The 22,116-nt window shown below is 41.8% G+C and overlaps 1 protein-coding gene and 1 pseudogene across 2 annotated transcripts in view; both read right to left on the bottom strand.

The window, feature by feature from the left end:
- The window catches only part of LOC311102070 (transcription elongation factor SPT6-like), a gene marked incomplete at its 5' end in the record, with an annotated part of 29,375 nt that extends 19,765 nt beyond the window's left edge, over positions 1-9,610 (bottom strand). The window contains 15 exons of the mRNA XM_084143291.1: positions 97-251; positions 3,560-3,710; positions 5,494-5,623; positions 5,883-5,999; positions 6,081-6,226; positions 6,418-6,560; positions 6,658-6,747; positions 6,843-6,956; positions 7,078-7,179; positions 7,788-8,043; positions 8,313-8,397; positions 8,497-8,686; positions 8,865-8,935; positions 9,152-9,337; positions 9,511-9,610. Coding sequence (XP_083999417.1) covers positions 97-251; positions 3,560-3,710; positions 5,494-5,623; positions 5,883-5,999; positions 6,081-6,226; positions 6,418-6,560; positions 6,658-6,747; positions 6,843-6,956; positions 7,078-7,179; positions 7,788-8,043; positions 8,313-8,397; positions 8,497-8,686; positions 8,865-8,935; positions 9,152-9,337; positions 9,511-9,610 — 2,036 coding nt within the window. The remainder of the gene's footprint in view (positions 1-96; positions 252-3,559; positions 3,711-5,493; positions 5,624-5,882; positions 6,000-6,080; positions 6,227-6,417; positions 6,561-6,657; positions 6,748-6,842; positions 6,957-7,077; positions 7,180-7,787; positions 8,044-8,312; positions 8,398-8,496; positions 8,687-8,864; positions 8,936-9,151; positions 9,338-9,510) is intronic.
- A 5,434-nt stretch (positions 9,611-15,044) lies between these two features.
- Positions 15,045-17,285, bottom strand: LOC311101946 (dehydrogenase/reductase SDR family member 11-like; annotated as a pseudogene). Its single transcript has 7 exons — positions 17,173-17,285; positions 17,019-17,055; positions 16,233-16,442; positions 15,829-15,922; positions 15,580-15,710; positions 15,170-15,262; positions 15,045-15,077 (listed from the first exon to the last, which is right to left on the bottom strand). The product of its transcript is annotated as a dehydrogenase/reductase SDR family member 11-like (transcript).
- Between the last annotated feature and the right edge of the window lie 4,831 nt (positions 17,286-22,116).

Here is a 22,116-nt window from a genome sequence, read left to right as displayed (position 1 = left end):
CATAGTGCACTATTTAGAGAATATGGTGCCATTTGGGATGCAGACTATAATGTTATTAATATGTTATTACACAATGTTATAATAACAAGCCCTCACCCCTTCACTCCAATCAGGTCAATACAGATGTTTATGGTGAGCAGGCCCTCTTCCTCTGCCTGGAACATCTTGAGGAACTGGTCTCCATTCAGCTCCTTTACAGGCTTGTTTTTCAGGTACTTAAAGGAGTAGCCATAATGGGCCTCATCCACATCCTATAGGAGAGATTAGACCACATACATGTATGGTAGAGTACTCCAAACTAGATAATGATATAATAATACATGCACTAACTGTAAGTCGCTCTGGATAAGAGTGTCTGCTAAATGACTAAAATGTAAAAATATGAGTCGATTAAAAGAACATAACTTGTTAGATGTGTTTTTTATATACAGTATGTATAGTGCCTTCAGAAAGTATTCATACCCCTTGACTTATTACACAATTTATTGTCTTACAGCCTGAATTCAAAATGGATTAAATGAATTTGGTTTCTCTCACCCATCTACACACAATACCCCATAATGACAAAGCGAAAGCATGTTTTTTGCTATTTAAGTAAATTTACATTAGTATTCACACCCCTGAGTCAATACTTTGTAGAAGCACCTTTGGCGGCGATTACCGCTTTGAGTCGACTTGGGTATGTCTGTATGAGCTTTGCACATCTGGATTTGGGGATTTTCTCCCATTCTTCCTTGCAGATTTTCTTAAGCTCTGTTAAGTTAGATGGGGAACGGCAGTGAACAGCAATCTTCAAGTCTTTCCAAAGATTTTCAATGGGATTCAAGTCTGGGCTTTGGCTGGGCTGCTCAATGACTTTCACATTCTTGTTCTGAAGCAATTTGAGCGTTGCATTGGCTGTATGCTTGGGGTCATTGCCCTGTTGGAATGTAAATCTTCGCCCCCCCAGTCTTAGGTCATTTGCACTCTGAAGCAGGTTCTCATCAAGTTTTTGCCTGTATTTAGCTCCATTCATTGTTCCCTTTATCCTTACCAATCACCCAGTCCCTGCCGCTGAAAAACATCCCCATAGCATGATGCTCCACAGTCGGGATGGTGTTAGATGGGTGACGAGCTGTGCCTGGTTTTATCCAGACAAAGCGTTTTTTTGCATTCAGGCCAAAGAGTTCAATTTTGTCTCATCAGACCACAGGCTCTTTTGCCTTATGCTCTCAGAGTCTTTCATGTGCCTTTTTGCAAACTCCAGGCATGCTGTCATGTGCCTTTTTCTCAGGAGTGTCTTCCGTCTGGCCACTCTCTCATAAAGCCCAGATTGGTGAAGTGCTGTAGAGACTGTTGTCCTTCTGGCAGGTTCTCCCATCTCAGCCAAGGAACTCTGTAGTTCTGTCAAAGTGGTCATTGGGTTCTTGGTCACCTCCCTGACCAAGGACCTTCTTGCCCGGTTGCTTAGTTTGGTCGGACGGCCAGCTCCAGGAAGAGTCTGGGTAGTTCCATATTTTTTTAATTTCTCAATGACGGAGACCTCTGTGCTCTTGGAAACTTTCAACACTCTAGAAATTGTTTTATACCCTTCCCCAGATATATGCCTCATCACAATTCTATCTCGGAGATCTACGGACAGTTCCTTGGACTTCATGGTATAGTTTCTGCTCTGACATGCACTGTCAATTGTGGGACCTTACATACAGTGCATTCGGAAAGTATGGGCCTTGGTCAGGGAGGTAGAACCTTCCAGAAGGACAACCGTCTCTGCAGCACTCCACCAATCAGGCCTTTATGGTAGAGTGGCCAGACGGAAGCCACTCCTCAGTAAAATGCACGACAGCCCGCTTGGAGTTTGCCAAAAGGCACCTAAAGGACTCTCAGACCATGAGAAACAAGATTATCTGGTCTGATGAAACCAAGATTGAACTCTTTGGCCTGAATGCCAAGCGTCACGTCTGGAGGAAACCTTGCACCATCCTTAAGGTGAAGGATGGTGGTGGCAGCATCATGCTGTGGGGATGTTTTTCAGCGGCTGGGACAGGGAGACTAGTCAGGATCGAGGGAAAGATAAAGGGAGCAAAGTACAGAAGGATCCTTGATGAAAACCTGCTCCAGAGCGCTAAGGACCTCAGACTGGGGCGAAGGTTCACCTTCCAACAGGACAACGACCCTAAGCACACAGCCAAGACAACGCAGGAGTGGCTTCGGGACAAGTCTCTGAATGTCCTTGAGTGGCCCAGCCACAGCCCGGACTTGAACCCGATCTAACATCTCTGGAGAGACCTGAAAATAGACCTGACAGAGCTTCAGAGGATCTGCAGAGAAGAATGGGAGAAACTCCCCAAATACAGGTGTGCCAAGCTTGTAGCGTCCTACCCAAGAAGACTCAAGGCTGTAATCGCTGCCAAAGGTGCTTCAACAAAGTACTGAGTAAAGTGTCTGAATACTTATGTAAATGTGATATTTCAGTTTTTAATTTGTAATACATTTGTTAAAATGTCTAAAAACCTGTTTTTGCTCTGTCATTGTGGGGTATTGTGTGTAGATTGATGAGAAAAAACAAACAATTTAATCCATTTTAGAATAAGGCTGTAACATAACAAAATGTTGGAAAAGTCAAGGGGTCTGAATACTTTCCGAATGCACTGTAGACAGATGTGTTTCTTTCTAAATCCTGTCCAAACAATTGAATTGGCCATAGGTGGACTCCAATCAAGTTGTAGTGACATCTCAATGATGTTTAAAGGAATTTGATGCACCTGAGCTCAGTGGGTAGCTTAGTGGTTAAGAGCGTTGTGCCAGTAACCGAAAGGTCTCTGGTTCTAATCCCCGAGCCGACTAGGTGAAAAATCTGTCGATGTGCCCTTGAGCAAGGCACTTAACCCTAATTGCTCCTGTAAGTCGCTCTGGATAAGAGCGTCTGCTAAATGACTAAAATGTAATAGCGAAGTGATGTCAATACTTATGTAAATGAGATATTTCATTTTCTAAAAATAAAATAAATAAACATGTTTTCACTTAATGAATTTTGAATTCAGACTGTAACAAAACAAAATGTGGAATAAGTCAAGGGGTATGAATAGGGAAAGGGGATACCTAGTCAGTTGTACAACTGAATCCATTCAACCAAAATGTGTCTTCAGCATTTAACCCCTCTGAATCAAAGGAGCAGTTGTTGTGGGGGCTTAACTGCCTTGCTCAAGGGCAGAACAGCAGAATTTTCCACCTTGCCGGCTCAGGGATTCAAAGAAGCAACCTTGCGGTTACAGTCCCAATGCTCTAACCGCTAGGCTACCCGACGCCTCTGAAGGTACTGTATATCCCATGAAAGACCTAAATAAACCACTAATACAATCAACAAAGAAGTAGAGGTAATTGCAGAATATGGTTGCAAAATTGCAGTAACTTTCCCCAAATTCCCAGGTTTTCCATGAAATCCTGATAGAAGGATAAAGGATTTCTTGCTTTTCACTCCTGATTCCAGAAATCTTCCAACCGGGATTTCTGGAAAAACTGGGAATTTTTGGTAAATTACCATGATTTTTCAACCCTATTGCAAATAGATGGTGTATACCTTCTTTCCCTTCTTGGTGGGTTTGATGTTGATCTTGGCTCTCTCCTGGAACGTCTGTCGGAGCACATGTCTGACTAGAGGCTCTCGAGCTATCTGCATGGCCACCATGTAGCGAGTCCCCTCCAGTACTGCCTCCGCTGTGCTGAATTGGCTGCACAGGCAGAGAGAAAAAAAGTATTTAGTCAGCCACCAATTGTGCAAGTTCTCCCACTTAAAAAGATGAGAGAGGCCTGTAATTTTCATCATAGGTACACGTCAACTATGACAGACAAAATGAGAAAAATAATTCCAGAAAATCACATTGTAGGATTTTTAATGAATTGATTTGCAAATTATGGTGGAAAATAAGTATTTGGTCAATAACAAAAGTTTCTCAATACTTTGTTATATACCCTTTGTTGGCAATGACACAGGTCAAACGTTTTCTGTAAGTCTTCACAAGGTTTTCACACACTGTTGCTGGTATTTTGGCCCATTCCTCCATGCAGATCTCCTCTAGAACAGTGATGTTTTGGGGCTGTCGCTGGGCAACACAGACTTTCAACTCCCTCCAAAGATTTTCTATGGGGTTGAGATCTGGAGACTGGCTAGGCCACTCCAGGACCTTGAAATGCTTCTTACGAAGCCACTCCTTCGTTGCCCGGGTGGTGTGTTTGGGATCATTGTCATGCTGAAAGACCCAGCCACGTTTCATCTTCAATGCCCTTGCTGATGGAAGGAGGTTTTCACTCAAAATCTCACGATACATGGCCCCATTCATTCTTTCCTTTACACGGATCAGTCGTCCTGGTCCCTTTGCAGAAAAACAGCCCCAAAGCATGATGTTTCCACCCCCATGCTTCACAGTAGGTATGGTGTTCTTTGGATGCAACTCAGCATTCTTTGTCCTCCAAACACGACGAGTTGAGTTTTTACCAAAAAGTTATATTTTGGTTTCATCTGACCATATGACATTCTCCCAATCCTCTTCTGGATCATCCAAATGCACTCTAGCAAACTTCAGACGGGCCTGGACATGTACTGGCTTAAGCAGGGGGACACGTCTGTCACTGCAGGATTTGAGTCCCTGGCGGCGTAGTGTGTTACTGATGGTAGCCTTTGTTACTTTGGTCCCAGCTCTCTGCAGGTCATTCACTAGGTCCCCCCGTGTGGTTCTGGGATTTTTGCTCACCGTTCTTGTGATCATTTTGACCCCACAGGGTGAGATCTTGCGTGGAGCCCCAGATCGAGGGAGATTATCAGTGGTCTTGTATGTCTTCCATTTCCTAATAATTGCTCCCACAGTTGATTTCTTCAAACCAAGCTGCTTACCTATTGCAGATTCAGTCTTCCCAGCCTGGTGCAGGTCTACAATTTTGTTTCTGGTGTCCTTTGACAGCTCTTTGGTCTTGGCCATAGTGGAGTTTGGAGTGTGACTGTTTGAGGTTGTGGACAGGTGTCTTTTATACTGATAACAAGTTCAAACAGGTGCCATTAATACAGGTAACAAGTGGAGGACAGAGGAGCCTCTTAAAGAAGAAGTTACAGGTCTGTGAGAGCCAGAAATCTTGCTTGTTTGTAGGTGACCAAATACTTATTTTCCACCATAATTTGCAAATAAATTCATTACAAATCCTACAATGTGATTTTCTTTCTCATTTTGTCTGTCATAGTTGACGTGTACCTATGATGAAAATTACAGGCCTCTCTCATCTTTTTAAGTGGGAGAACTTGCACTATTGGTGGCTGACTAAATACTTTTTTCCCCCACTGTACTATTAGTATTATTGTGGAAGGTATAGGTTTGCATCTCAAATGGTGCCACTTGAGATGCAGCCATGTACAAGTTTGCATATTCACCTCTCAACACCACCCCTGTTACTGCTGAAATGGTTGGGTTATCTTTATATGAAAGTGTTTTCTGTATAAAGTGCAATAATGTGTCGCTGGTTAACCTGCAGATGTAGTCCTTAGCCAGCTCCATGGGCTCAGCAGGAAACTGCTCCGTCTCGTGACGCTGGTAACTGTCACGTAGGTTCTCTCCAAACTGCTCTGGAGTCAGACCAAACTTCTTGGCCAGGCCATCTGATGAGAGAAGCCTTTAAATGGTGGACTCAAAAACAGCTGCAAATACAGTCGGCTTGTGATACAGCAAGTGTACTTCGATTGGCAAACTCTGTTTAAGTACACTAGTCACAGTTTTCCAGTCGCACATTCTTTCGCAAGTTTTTGTATAATCACGAGCTAACTGTATAGACCTGAAGATGTACTGTATGGCACACAAATATGTCTGTAATAGGTGCTGATAGTGGCACCTACTGGACACACATGATAAAGCACTCACCCAGTCCTGCACACTGGCAGATGCTGTACATATCCCTGCGAGACGCAAGCTTCAGGTCCGGCCCCTTCGACTGCTCCTCTTCTTCCTCTTCCTCCTCCTCTACTTCCTGCTCATTACCTGCGAACAGAAGACATGAGAATTACTCTGGTGAGGGCAAAGGTGCTTTCACAATCTTACAATATATAATCTAAATCGTACCATCTTCATCCACTTCTTTGATCTTCTTCAGCTTCTTCTTGCTGGACCTGGCTGCATTCTGCATCTTTGGAATATCCCGGCCATAGTACAGCAGGAAATGGTTGTAGACGTCGCCCAGTTCATCACTAGACTGGACATCCTTCAGCCTTGTCAGACAAACATAATCAGGTAAGCATTCCGATACAACAAAGATAATAAAGGTGTCATAACATAACTAGCGTACTGTCCAGGGGGTGTACTTGTACATCAAGCTGCCTCACGCTACAGAAACAGAAGATGGGCCGTTCTGGCTCAGACAACCCTTACTTACAAGCATGTTTGACATGACAAGCCTTACCTCTCTAAATCTGAAGTGTCTAGTGGTCGAATGCCATCAGCCAGTGGCTTATCTGGGTCTGCTGAGATCTGTTCAAACTGGTATCCTTGCATCTTCTGGAACAGGCGTCTCAGGTTCTGTTTGCGGGTTTTCAGCTGGGTCCACTGAGGAGGAAAGAAAGTCCCACATTAAACAGTAATTAAACAGAGAGAATAAATGAAGGGTTAAAGTTAACAAAAATCCAATGCTACAGTATATTACCTTCTCATCCCACTGCCAAACCTTCCACAGATCATTGATATTGAGTTCAGGCTCCACATACTCTTTCCTGTAGAACGCTATGAACGGAACCTAAAGGTGAAACAATGAAGAAAGTTGTATTAACTGTGAAAAATTATATGGAAGAACTCAACTTTACCTACAGTACTAGAGGGACTGTGTAATACCTCAAAATGTTGGTTTCTCATGAAATTCAAAGCCTCTTTTATCTTCTGGATGGTGCTGGGGCCTTTTCTGCTGAAAGAAGTGGTTGGACCTCTGTCCAAATAGTCTGCATTCTCCTGAAAACACAGAATATTAGATTTTAAAAAACACAAGCATTTTAAAAACAGACCTAGACTGTAGCTTCAGCTTGAACTAATTGTCTTATGAGACCTAGCTAAAAGATCCTCACTCCAGTACCTGCATGGAGATGGTGAGAGTAGAGAAGGCATTCCTATAGATCCACTCAGCCTCTTGTTCCAGCTCATCATCCTCTGCTGGCTTCACACGAGTGGAGCGTAGCTAAAAACAACAAGACCACACACATAGAAAAGGGTATGCAGTGGTATTCAAAGTCAGTGGTATTCAAAGTCAGTGGTATTCAAAGTCGGGGTCGCGGGGGAACTACAGTGAGGTCGACCTCGGGGGGGGGGGGCCAAAAATTAAGAGTACAGATTATTGTATGGGACAATATGCAAAGGTTTTTGAGAAAGATAATTATAATTTTTGTATTTTATTTAGTAAATGTATTTATTGGTTTCTTTTCATTTTGATAAGAGATGAAAATGTAATGAATTTAAGGTTATTTGTTGATGTAAAAATCGAAATGTACTGATTTTAAGGTTGTGTCATTATATTTGGCGTGGGGTGGGGTCACGCGATATTGCAAAAAAAATGTGGTCCCCAGAAATTCTGGCTGAAGAAATGGAGTCCCCCCTGAAAAAGTTTAAATACCACTGGGCTACAGTCAAGCCCATAACAGTTATAGGTGAGTTTCAGGTGCTCACGTGTCCTAATGACTATAACTGTGTCCCAAATGGCACCCTATTCCCTATATAGTGCACTACTTTTGACCAGAGCCCTATGGGTCCGGGTGCCATTTGGGACGCTCCCTATAGAAGTATACACACCTGGAACCTCTCTGGCATGTCAGTGGAGCGGATCTCATTGTCCTGATCCGTCATGTGACTGCTCTCCAGCTCGCTAGGCTCATAGATCTCAAAGATACTGCGTCGACCCACCCTCTTCTTGGCCTGCTTCTTGGGCCGGTCCCATGACTCTTCATCTGCATCCTCCTCCTCCTCCTCTGCATCTTCATAGGCTTCAGTGTCAAACTCGGCAAAGTCAAAGTCCCCTCCGAATATCTCCTGGGCCTCCTGAAGGGCTCTGTAAAAAGGGAGTGGTGCTCAGTACTAAATATTGCATGTGAGTAAAGTAAACATGTCTATGTCCCAAATGGCACCCTCTATGTCCCAAACGGCACCCTATTCCCTTTATAGTGCACTACTTTTGACCAGGGCCCATAGGGGAATAGGGTGCCATTTGGGACACATCTACCATATCAAATTATATTGCACAGATAAGACTTCTTGCAGGTGGAGAGGCTACTGCAAATGGGGATCTAAGTGATTAAATTAAATGTCAGAATCACTTACGCATCTGTATATCCAGGCAGCTTCTTCCTCCACTTGGGTTTCTTCAAGGGCTGTCCGTCATCATCCACAATAAAGTCATCGATATCTGAGGAAATAAAAATAAAAAAATGACTCAAATATTTTCAAACGGCTAACTCAAAACAACTCCACTGTTTATAGATGAAGCAACTAAAATGTTTCATACCAGACTCTTCATCATCCTCCTCCTCATCCTCCCCGGGATGCAAAGGCACATCCAATGCTTCGCCCTCATCCGCTCCCGTCCCCATGAAGATCTCATCCGCTATCATGTCCTTCTCATGGGCCTCCCTGACGTCTTCATCTCCCTCCTCATCCTCATCGTCCGACATGTCTCGCAAACGACGGAACTTTTGCTGTTTATGGGGATAAGTAAGGAGTAGAGGTATCAGGGAAACATTTCTGTCAATATCCTTTTACATAGTATTTTTAGAGAGTGGGACTGTGGGACATGACATGAGACCTCAGCTGTGTGTTATACAATGTCCTGATGACAATGCATTTTGCTTGTCAGAATGGCATCGGAATACTTACCCTTTTCACTTTTACTCCCAAATTCTCCTCAATGAGATCAATATCATCATCATCCAAGCGGTCGTCAAAGCCTGTAGACAGAAAACGCAAGATACTCAAACACTAAAGGTGATTATTACTGATATTCATGATTCTGCTGCACACTGTTTGGTGTCACAAATCATGAAGGCTTGAATCTGAATGGGCAAAATATAATCAAAGGGTTTACGCCATTATAGTTTATTCAAAGACTGAAGAGAAGGAAGCAATCACAGTGCATTTACACCAATTTATGAATGACCACTTACTTCTCTTCCTCTTACGGTGTCCAATTTCCTCCCCAGAGTCACTATCTCCTTCTTTATCTTTCTTCCCTTCTTCCTCATCCTCTTCCTCTTCCTCCCCTTCTCCTTCATCCCCACCATCATCAATCAGACCACGGAGGTTTCCATCCTCATCTTGGTCCTCTGTATTCTCCTCTTCCTCCTCCTCATCTAAGTCACAAATCAAGAAGTTGCACATCAAGTAAGATGACACATGACGTGTGCAGCCTGCACATTGTTACCATCGATCTTATTTAGGGTAGTTGTGATGATAAAAACTCTGTCAAGGGACATCTTTGAAATAAAATCAAAATTATTATCATGCTGTACAATGAATAGATTACCATCATTTGCTCTAGCATGCTTCAGTGCCTTTTTCTCTGTGTTCTCTGGACTCCCAAATTCCTCCTCAGACTCCTCTGCTTCCCTCTCGATGAAATCCATGTTTAGGGGCTGTTGAATAGATAATAAACAACTAAACAACATGATTTTCATTAGCTAGTTATGTGTCAAAGAAAAGTATTTGGAAACAATGTTATGGGACATGACATAGGACAAAATTATTCCATCATTTTAAAAACGTTAACTAATTTATTACACCATATTTGACAGTTTAAGTGTTTAAGTATGGCTATGTCATAAGGAAACCTTATTGTCAACAAATAAATATTAGGCTACAATACGCTATGATGATAAGACGCTGCTGTCTGCCATGGCTGACTGGTAAAATGCAGAAGAACATTATTATAGCCAGGGAGTGAGGACATTGCTAGATATCAAAAGGTTTAGCTAGTTAGCTACGATACAAATGCATATGACTTTGCAAATAGTCAAAGGTAGTCTTAGCTATCCAACGGATATCAGGCTGGAGCTGCAGGTATCATTCTTCTTAGCTACAACAAGATAGCTAGCTAGCTTGCATAACAACAATGGAAAGAGATGGCTACCGAGCTAACCCCATCTACTGTAGCTAGCATGCAGTTGTATTGCCAGAAACAGCTGGCTGACTCCCATTGCCCATAACAGTACATACCTATGTGACAGGATTCAGGACCGGCTCCTTGTTAAGTTGACTAATTAGCGAAGTGTGATATGGAAAATAGATTCATTTCCCCACGACCAAAATGTATTAGCTAGCTAGGCGCAAGCAAATTTCCAAGACTGGAATGCAGAAAAATCCCTCAATCTCTAAATGAAGGCGAGGCACGTCACAGATGGAACACAGATCTCCTTGGATTGTAGAGTGCAATCCTTGCATTATACTTTTCAATGTCTTCGTATATTATTTTTCAAGTGTTATGCTATGCAACATAAGACATTTTGGTTTTGCATTACTTTTCAATGTCTTCTTTTTGTAATATTTTTATGTAACATAGAAAATGTTATTCAGTTTAATTGGACCTTGTGTTTACAGTATTATATCATCAACACCAGTACACAAAATTAACTTGAAATATAACTTTATTTTAGAAAACACATTCATTAAAAAATAATCAAAATACTGATGGAAAACTGTAATAGTGTTGTTACACAATGTCACAGAAAATTGAATTTATCTGAAGCTCATTTAATGTACAGTTGAAGTCGGAAGTTTACATACATCTTAGCCAAATACATTTAAACTCAGTTTTTCACAATAAAAATTCCCTGTTTTAGGTCAGTTAGATCACCACTTTATTTTAAGAATGTGAAATGTCAGAATAATAGTAGAGAGAATGATTTATTTCAGCTTTTATTTCTTTCATCACATTCCCAGTGGGTCAGAAGTTTACATACACTCAATTAGTATTTGGTAGCATTGCCTTTAACTTGGGTCAAACGTTTTGGGTAGCCTTCCACAAGCTTCCTACAATAATTTGGGTGAATTTTGGCCCATTCCTCCTGACAGAGCTGGTGTAACTGAGTCAGGTTTGTAGGCCTCCTTGCTCGCACACACTTTTTCAGTTCCGCCCACACATTTTCTATAGGATTGAGGTCAGGGCTTTGTGATGGCCACTCCAATACCTTGACTTTGTTGTCCTTAAGCCATTTTGGCACAACTTTGGAAGTGTGCTTGGGGTCATTGTCCATTTGGAAGACCCATTTGCGACCAAGCTTTAACTTCCTGACTGATGTCTTGAGATGTTGCTTCAATATATCCACATAATTTTCCTGCCATCTATTTTGTGAAGTGCACAAGTCCCTCCTGCAGCAAAGCACCCCCACAGCATGCTGCTGCCACCCCCGTGCTTCATGGTTGGGATGGAGGTTCTTCGGCTTGCAAGTCCCCCTTTTTTCCTCCAAACATAACGATGGTCATTATGGGCAAACAATTCTACAAAAAAGTACAATATTTGTCCCCATGTGCAGTTACAAACCTTTTTTTTATTATTTTTTATTTTTTTCGGGGGGGAATGGATCAGCTTAATATTGCAGATAGATTGTATCTTCTATCAATGTAATTGTCTGCATCACTTCCAATCCCCCATGTTTAAAAAATATATATATATCCTCCCCTTTATTACTTTTCAACCCCACCATCCTTTCCCTACTTGGAGTAAATTAGTGAACAACAATGCCCAGGCCTCTACTTCCGGTCTATACTTACTATCTACACCTTATGGACAGAGTTAATTTTATAATAATTATATTATATATATATATATATATATACAGTGAGGGAAAAAAGTATTTGATCCCCTGCTGATTTTGTACGTTTGCCCACTGACAAAGACATGATCAGTCTATAATTTTAACGGTAGGTTTATTTGAACAATGAGAGACAGAATAACAACAAAAAAATCCAGAAAAACGAATGTCAAAAATGTTATAAATTGATTTGCATTTTAATGAGGGAAAAAAGTATTTGACCCCCTCTCAATCAGAAAGACTTCTGGCTCCCAGGTGTCTTTTATACAGGTAATGAGCTGAGATTAGGAGCACACTCTTAAAGGGAGTGCTCCTAATCTCAGTTTGTTACCTGTATAAAAGACACCTGTCCACAGAAGCAATCAATCAATCAGATTCCAAACTCTCCACCATGGCCAAGACCAAAGAGCTCTCCAAGGATGTCAGGGACAAGATTGTAGACCTACACAAGCTGGAATGGGCTACAAGACCATCGCCAAGCAGCTTGGTGAGAAGGTGACAACAGTTGGTGCGATTATTCGCAAATGGAAGAAACACAAAATAACTGTCAATCTCCCTCGTCCTGGGGCTCCATGCAAGATCTCACCTCGTGGAGTTGCAATGATCATAAGAACGGTGAGGAATCAGCCCAGAACTACACGGGAGGATCTTGTCAATGATCTCAAGGCAGCTGGTACCATAGTCACCAAGAAAACAATTGGTAACACACTACGCCGTGAAGGACTGAAATCCTGCAGCGCCCGCAAGGTCCCCCTGCTCAAGAATGCACATATACAGGCCCGTCTGAAGTTTGCCAATGAACATCTGAATGATTCAGAGGAGAACTGGGTGAAAGTGTTGTGGTCAGATGAGACCAAAATCGAGCTCTTTGGCATCAACTCAACTCGCCGTGTTTGGAGGAGGAGGAATGCTGCCTATGACCCCAAGAACACCATCCCCACCGTCAAACATGGAGGTGGGAACATTATGCTTTGGGGGTGTTTTTCTGCTAAGGGGACAGGACTACTTCACCACATCAAAGGGACGATGGACGGGGCCATGTACCGTCAAATCTTGGGTGAGAACCTCCTTCCCTCAGCCAGGGCATTGAAAATGGGTCGTGGATGGGTATTCCAGCATGACAATGACCCAAAACACACGGCCAAGGCGACAAAGGAGTAGCTCAAGAAGAAGCACATTAAGGTCCTGGAGTGGCCTAGCCAGTCTCCAGACCTTAATCCCATAGAAAATCTGTGGAGGGAGCTGAAGGTTCGAGTTGCCAAACGTCAGCCTCGAAACCTTAATGACTTGGAGAAGATCTGCAAAGAGGAGTGGGACAAAATCCCTCCTGAGATGTGTGCAAACCTGGTGGACAACTACAAGAAACGTCTGACCTCTGTGATTGCCAACAAGGGTTTTGCCACCAAGTACTAAGTAATGTTTTGCAGAGGGGTCAAATACTTATTTCCCTCATTAAAATGAAAATCAATTTATAACATTTTTGACGTGTTTTTCTGGATTCTTTTGTTGTTATTCTGTCTCTCACTGTTCAAATAAACCTACCATTAAAATTATAGATTGATCATGTCTTTCTCAGTGGGCAAACGTACAAAATCAGCAGGGGATCAAATACTTTTTTCCCTCACTGTATATATATATTTTTATTTATTTTTTTGCTCCTGAACTTCTTCTACTCTCAACCTCTCCAATCATTTTCATGATGTCCATCCGGTTTGCTTCTATATGCCATATCTTTCTAACTGTGCTCTTTCCCAAAAGCTCCCAACATACAACCTATATACTTATTATGGACACAGTATGCTTACATTATTAGCTATCTTTGTTATTATTTGTTGTTATTTGTTATTAGTCCCATCCTTCAACTCTATTCAATACCTCCCATCTATCTCTTAACACCATCCATATAGGATTTCTATTTGCCATATATATTTCAACCGTACTGTGTTGTTTTACAAAAGTTCTGAACCTTTCTATTCTCATTGCTTCTACAGATTGTGAATTAAAAATATACATTTTTGCTAAAAGTATTATTATATTATTGATTGATTGACTATGACTTTTCAGATCACCCAGTAATGCTATCTGCAAGGTTAGCTCCAGGTAAATATTGCAATCCTTTAGCCATTCCTGGACCTGTGTCCAAAAACAAGCTACAAATGGACAGAACCAAAACAAATGATCTAATGATTCTGTCTCTTCACAGCAAAATCTGCAGAGCTGGGAAGATTGTATCCCCCATATAAATAACATTCTATTGGTAGCAAGAATTTTATATAATAATTTAAATTGAAAGATTCTAATTTTTGAATCCGGTGTCGTTTTGCGTGTCAGTTCATAAACACTATGCCATGGGATCGGTACGTCAAAGATCTCTTCCCAACTATTTTGCATTGCAAACCTTAGTCTGGCTTTTTTTATGGCGGTTTTGGAGCAGTGGCTTCTTCCTTGCTGAGCGCCCTTTCAGGTTATGTTGATATAGGACTCGTTTTACTGTGGATATAGATACTTTTATACCCGTTTCCTCCAGCATCTTCACAAGGTCCTTTGCTGTTGTTCTGGGATTGATTTGCACTTTTCGCACCAAAGTACGTTAATCTCTAGGAGACAGAACGCATCTCCTTCCTGAGCAGTATGACGGCTGCGTGGTCCCATGGTGTTTATACTTGCGTATTATTTTTTGTACTGATGAACGTGGTACCTTCAGGCGTTTGGAAATTGCTCCCAAGGATGAACCAAACTTGTGGAGGTCTACAATCTTTTTTCTGAGGTCTTGGCTGATTTCTTTTGATTTTCCCATGATGTCAAGCAAAGAGCCACTGAGTTTGAAGGTAGGCCTTGAAATACATCCACATGTACACCTCCAATTGACTCAAATGATATCAATTAGCCTATCAGAAGCTTCTAAAGCCATGACAACATTTTCTGGAATTTTCCAAGCTGATTAAAGGCACAGTCAACTTAGTGTATGTAAACTTCTGACCCACTGGAATTGTGATACAGTGAATTATAAGTGAAATAATCTGTCTGTAAACAATTATTGGAAAAATTACTTGTGTCATGCACAAAGTAGATGTCCTAACCGACTTGCCAAAACTATAGTTTGTTAACAAGAAATTTGTGGAGTGGTTGAAAAACTAGTTTTAATGACTCCAACCTAAGTGTATGTAAACTTCCGACTTCAACTGTAAGTATCAGATTGTGAAGGGGCTGTAGAGTAGCCTACAATAATTTTCATGGCAAATAATAATCTTCATTCATAAAAAATGTCGACTGCTTCTAAACACTGTAGGAAGGCAGTAGAATTATAACGTACACATTCAAACACAATCATAAAGCCTGTATGCACAGATATCTTTTTTTAATTTTATTATTCACCTTCAAACTGTCGTAGGTAGCAGCAGCCTTCTCTGGATGGAGTCTGTGAAGCCGGAAAGCAAATTCTGTTTCCACCATACCAGGAGATAAACACTGTCCAGAGGAAAACAGAAACACTGGGTTAGTTTCAGCTTTACGTTAATGGCTCTAATGATTACATTGTGCATTAGCTAGATAAATCTGTTGATTTTTAAAATCAATGTAGTCTGTCATGAGGACACAATGGCCTGATATTGTGGAACGTTACCAATAATAGAACACATTGTTTTCAGCAGTGTAATGTTGGTGTACTGTACTCACAATATGATAAATGAGCGCAATTCAGTGTTGGGTGGCTACGGACGACTGATCAGCTCATTGACAATATAATGAAATATTTCTAATAAGAAGACTAGGAATTAATAACTTACCATGGCTCGAATGTGGGTTTTTAGCCTCTCGCAGCTCTTGCCGCAGCCCTTCTGTCAGGGCAGTCACAGCATACTTGGTAGCACTATAGAAGTTTGTATCAGCACTGGAAACTACACGATGTCCACTCATACTATAATAGAAGAAGATACATTATGGTTTGTACTACCAGTGGATTGTCCAAAGAAAAGCATTCACTGCAACCTGAGTCCAATTGCATATCTGAAGGTAGAGATAGAGTTGTACGGTACCTGTTTATGTTTATGATGTGCCATCATCCACCTTCCTCTCCTTCATAGACTGGTATGCCTCTCTTGTGCAGATAGACAATGCAATGATGTTCACCTGTAAAATACATCCATTGAATATCAATGTGATATTAAAAAATTGAGTGAATGACACAGAACGTGTGACGGCCATCCCTTGTTTTTTTTAGATAAATATGGTCAGTGACATTAACACAGAGATTGACGGTTACATCAATAAGAAATGCTATTAAATGATGCAGAGCATGACACAGGATAGTGAAAACATCCCTTGCTTTTTGACTGTGAGTCGCTCTGGTTAAGAGTGTCTGCTAAATGAAAATAAAAATAAAAGATAAATATGGACAGCAGTTGACATAAACACAGAGATCATTGACAGTGACACCTACATCAATCATTGTCCTCCAGCCATCGGTTTTGCCATTCAACAGTGACTCTGAATGGGCCAGGCCAGCATTGTTGATGCACACATCCACTCCCTGATGGAGAGTCTTGAAGGCAGAAAACATGGAAAGGATCTCCTCTTCATTTGAAAGGTCACATTTGTAGGGAACAAGGGTGCCACTGTGCCCAGCGCTCTGACATTCTGCTGCCAGTTTCTAAAATCAAGAGGTAAGAGGACTTCATGCACTATGTTCCATAGGTTAAAACACCATGGTGAAGCCATATTTACATTTACATTTTAGTCATTTTCAGATGCTCTTATCCAGAGCGACTTACAGTTAGTGAGTGCATACATTTTTCATAGAGTAATACTTTTTCATAGAGAGTAATTCACAAATGTGCTTCATTTGACACAGAATATTTTCTACAATATTATATACTACTGTGAGTACTGTGGAACACATCATAAAAGTAATGAAACAGTTTGCAAAGAATACTTCACAATTGGCATAGATCAGGTGTCATTAGACTGTAGATCTGCTGAGGGAATTCTTCCACGCTGCCCGACTAGAGGAAGAGGCCCCGAGTGAGGAGGGTGAATAAACCACCCGGGGCCGCATCAGGTCAAGTGGGCTTGATACTCCTCAGTACTCCTGACAACGAAAACCCCAACCATGGCTGGGAGACCACTTCGGCCGTCATCATAACTAAGGGCACGACGATGACGGTGCAGGCCGAAGGGAGTAGAAATGGGAGGACACGGTAATGAAAGGGCCCCCCAACCATATTGCCTGGGATGTGCCCGACCGGCGCCATCCCCTCTCCCCGCTAGACACAGCCACATGGGGCAGGGATTGGGGAAGCCGGTGAACCGGGTCTTCCCACCACGGTCTCACATATCAAGCGATTGGGTCCTTCCCACGACCCATTCGCGGCCCCAGGTACCTAGCAAACCACTCTGCGCCCCCGGGCAGGCGGCGGTATAATGTCTCCCCTCCCGTCGCCTTGGCGACGGCGGCGGCGGAGCGCCTGGACGCTTCAGCTCTATCTAAAACCATTCTGCGAACAATGACCAACACCATGGCGAAAGGCCGACAGGGAGAAGAATGGCAAACTTCCAAACCCTGCACAGCCTCTAGCCTCGGTGGAAAGCAAACAAGGGAGGGCACGGTAATCCAAGTGCCCCCCCACCACAACACACAGCCATCAATATTGACACGCATGCGGTGAGGTGCGAGGGGCAGGAACGGTAACAAGTATCACATAAGCATAAGCGAACATAAAATCAGAACATCTTCATACAACGGCTGAGGGCGCTACCTCCGATTACCGGTCGAATAATCCCTTTTGTTATATTGCCCTCAAGGTTTCTTACGGTGCCAGACCGAGACAAGCAGTAGGAAACGGATGCCCATCCTAGCTGAAGGTTGCCAGATACAGTAGCGCTAGTCCTTGGCGATCTCAATCCGGTAATTAGTGCGTAGCACATTGATGACTCTCAGGACGACTGACGGCCAGTCTGTAAGACGGAAAAGGGTCCGCTCCCGCCAAGCGGATCAACCGAATGTCAAAGGGACGAGCCCCGCTTGGCCGAGGCTCCTCATGTCAAGTGAAGAAATTCAATGAAGCCAGGGCAAACTACAGTGACCATCGGGAAACAGGATGCAACTTAGCTCAATTTCGAGTCTCATAGCAAAGGATTTGAATACTTATGTAAATAAGGTATTTATTTTATATTATTTTAAATAAATATACAAAAATATCTAAAAATCTGTTTTCACTTTGTCATTATGGGGTATTGTGTGTAGATTGATGAGTAAAACAATACATTTAATCCATTTTAGAATAAGGCTGTAACGGTACAAAATGTGGAAAAAGTCAATGGGTCTGAATACTTTCCAAATGCACTGTATAAAAGTGAATTGGTGAGGCTAAATCATGTCTATGACCAGGGGAGGTGTAAGGGTTGGTGTGAGGTGTGACCCAGGTCCGATGCAGGATAGACAGTAGGTAGAGATGGTGAAACAAGGATCTTTACTGGTGGTCCCAAAACCAGGATATAAAATAGCGGACTTGTCACAAAAAAATAAAGGAGGATCAAATTGGTCTCCAAAAACAGGCTGACAGCAAACATACGAAATACTAACTACGACTGAAAACAACAATGAAACAGGGAGAACACTTCTCAAGTACCTGTACATACGTCTCGCGATCAGACACTGATTAGTACTTTTTGGCCTCGAGAACTAGCAGAGAAAACAGAGCAAGGGAACACAGGGAAGTGAGGGCATAAATACACAGGTGAACAGGTAGACACAGATGACACCAATAGGATAATGATTAGTCCAGACTGTGAGTGAGGAGGTGCCTAAGGTTGTCAGAGGATGACACCTAGTGGGTCGCTCCGGAACTGCGACCCCATCCTGTAACAGGGAGGGAAACAAGATAAAGACATAAAGAGCATGTTGGCAAATGACGGTGGTGGAACCACTTCACACAGGTGTCTGTTTCTTAACAAGTCTTCATTTACTTACTTAGAAAAAAAGGTGCTATCTACAACCTAAAATTGTTATTCGGCTGTTCTCATAGCTGGGTTAGCTGACAACATCACGAAAACGATGTGCGCGCCCTCCATGGGGCAGAAGTCAGTGTGTTGTTGTTGTGATTCTGGATGGCCAGATAGCTAGCAAGAATGACAAGAAACTGTGGGGAATCGTAAGTGGCTCGTTTCATCATGTTCTTGATACCATGTCTTGGTTTGAGGTATTTTGACTGATTTCATGTCAATGCTAATATGGCTAAAATTCCCTAGCTAACCAACAACTGTAATGGTGTATTTGACAGACAACAAGTGCTCATTGTGCAAATGTATTAATGTTTTCAATAAACATTGGAGACCATATACAGTGCATTTGGAAAGTATTCAGACCCCTTGACTTTTTCCACATTTTGTTACGTTACAGCCTTATTCTAAAATGGATACAATTGTTTTTTCCCCTCATCAATATACACACAATATATCTCATCATTATACACACAATACCCCATAATGACAAAGCAAAAACGGGTTTGTAGATTTTATTTGCAAAAAAATAAATAAACTGAAATATCACATTTACATAAGTATTCAGACCCTTTACTCAGTACTTTAACAAAGGATTGAGTAAAGGGTCTGAATACTTATGTAAATTTGATATTTCAGTTTATATATTTTTTTGCAACGATTACAGCCTCGAGTCTCATTGGGTATGACGCTACAATAGCAAAGGGTCTGAATACTTATGTAAGTTTGATATTTCAATTTTTTTTATAAATATTTATTTTTACCTTTAACCAAAAAGAGTTCTCCTATGGGGACAGCTGAAGAACCCTTTTGAACCCTTTTTTCTAAGAGTGTATAACAGTGAGCTCCAACATGGATTTGTAAAGGCTGTCATGTGAGGAGTATTCGAGAAGCGTTGAAATTACACATTGACTCCTGGTGGTGCTGGTGTGGTCTGACATCCAGGGCTGGTTCCAGGCATAACCCACCTAGCAAAATGTTGTTGAAAAGACATTGAAAAGACAGCTCTGCCCGACGCCCAATCGACGTTCGGTTTTGGTTGAAAGTGTCGTTGAAAATACATTTTTATGTCGTTGAAAAAACGACTATACAAAGACGTCAGTCGACGTTCGGTTTTGGTTGAAAGTGAAAGTTGAAAATACGTCTTTTTCAGGTCGTTGTTTCAACGATTTAAACGTAATTTCAAAGTACTTGCATACATATAGATACAGTATCAAAAATTGGTCTATGAACAATTTTATTAACAATCATACATCCCTCCAGTATTTACACACAGTATTAATTTACAACATTCAAGTGCTAATTGTCTTTATTCCACTACTGAAGAAGCATGACTCAAATCACCTAATCATATTTCAAACATCCAGCGTGATAAAAGCAAAAAATATTATTCCATGCCTCACTATTAAGTTAATTATTACCAATACATATTAACAAAGGTGTTTCCATTCGGTTTTGATTTTCATATTTACATTTCATGTAACATTTAGTAATCATCATTATTTATGCAACCAACTGAGAATGTATTTGTACATTTATATTGTTTACAGACAGGTTAAATAAAGATTTTAAGCCTTGAGACTATTGAGACATGGATTGTGTGTGTGCGACATACTGTAAGCGGTCGCTTAGGGCCCCATGAAATGTGTTATTAAATTGCAACGTTTTCTCTCCGCCTCATGGAAAAATGTGTAGAATTGCAGAAAACTTGCTTTAAAACTGCAACATTTTCTCTACGGCCCATCGCAAAATGTGTAGTATTACAGAAAATGAACAAAAACAAATCTCTCCACAGGTCAAGAGGGGGGCCACTAAAATGTTTTGGCGTGAGGTGTGAGCCCCCCAACCAAATCTCGCTTGGGGCTCCCTGTTGACATCTCTCAGGGTGACTCTATTTCTGCCTCAAAGGTCAGTACCCAGCTAGCACATAATGTTCTGAGAACCATATGTTTCTTAGAGCTTGGTGAGAGCGTGGTTGTCCTATGGCTATTTTGCATACAATCTTCCCACAACATTCTGGGAATGGTGCAGAATAGTTGCTTGGCTTTGGAACATTCACAGTACATTTAACCTTTTACTGCAGTGGGCTAAATCAGGGTCACACAGAGTGTTTCTTGGTAGTCTTAAACAAATCTTCTTTGAAACAAAAGTATACACCTCACACTAATGGTTATGGGCTTAAAAACAAGAAGACACCTGTACCATGTCAGATATAGAATTGAAATTTATTCAATTTTGAGTTTGCATCCCAATATTACACTTTATACAGTGAGGGAAAAAAGTATTTGATCCCCTGCTGACTTTGTATGTTTGCCCACTGACAAAGAAATGATCAGTCTATAATTTTAATAGTAGGTTTATTTGAACAGTGAGAGACAGAATAACAACAAAAAAATCCAGAAAAACGCATGTTAAAATTTGTATAAATTGATTTGCATTTTAATGAGGGAAATAAGTATTTGACCCCCTCTCAATCAGAAATGTTTCTGGCTCCCAGGTGTCTTTTATACAGGTAACGAGCTGAGATTAGGAGCACACTCTTAAAGGGAGTGCTCCTAATCTCAGCTTGTTACCTGTATAAAAGACACCTGTCCACAGAAGCAATCAATCAATCAGATTCCAAACTCTCCACCATGGCCAAGGCCAAAGAGCTCTCCAAGGATGTCAGGGACAAGATTGTAGACCTACACAAGGCTGGAATGGGCTACAAGACTATCGCCAAGCAGCTTGGTGAGAAGGTGACAACAGTTGGTGCGATTATTCGCAAATGGAAGAAACACAAAAGAACTGTCAATCTCCCTCGGCCTGGGACTCCATGCAAGATCTCACCTCGTGGAGTTGAAATGATCATGAGAACGGTGAGGAATCAGCCCAGAACTACACGGGAGGATCTTGTCAATGATCTCAAGGCAGCTGGGACCATAGTCACCAAGAAAACAATTGTTAACACACTACGCCATGAAGGACTGAAATCCTGCTGTGCCCGCAAGGTCCCCCTGCTCAAGAAAGCACATATACAGGCCCGTCTGAAGTTTGCCAATGAACATCTGAATGATTCAGAGGAGAACTGGGTGAAAGTGTTGTGGTCAGATGAGACGAAAATGGAGCTCTTTGGGATCAACTCAACTCGCCGTGTTTGGAGGAGGAGGAATGCTACCAATGACCCCAAGAACACCATCCCCACCGTCAAACATGGAGGTGGAAACATTATGCTTTGGGGGTGTTTTTCTGCTAAGGGGACAGGACAACTTCACCGCATCAAAGGGACGATGGACGGGGCCATGTACTGTCAAATCTTGGGTGAGAACCTCCTTACCTCAGCCAGG

Source organism: Coregonus lavaretus (genome assembly GCF_964263955.1).
Source record: "Coregonus lavaretus genome assembly, chromosome: 26".
Taxonomy (NCBI): Eukaryota; Metazoa; Chordata; class Actinopteri; order Salmoniformes; family Salmonidae; genus Coregonus; species Coregonus lavaretus.
This window is presented reverse-complemented; position numbering and strand designations above follow the sequence as displayed.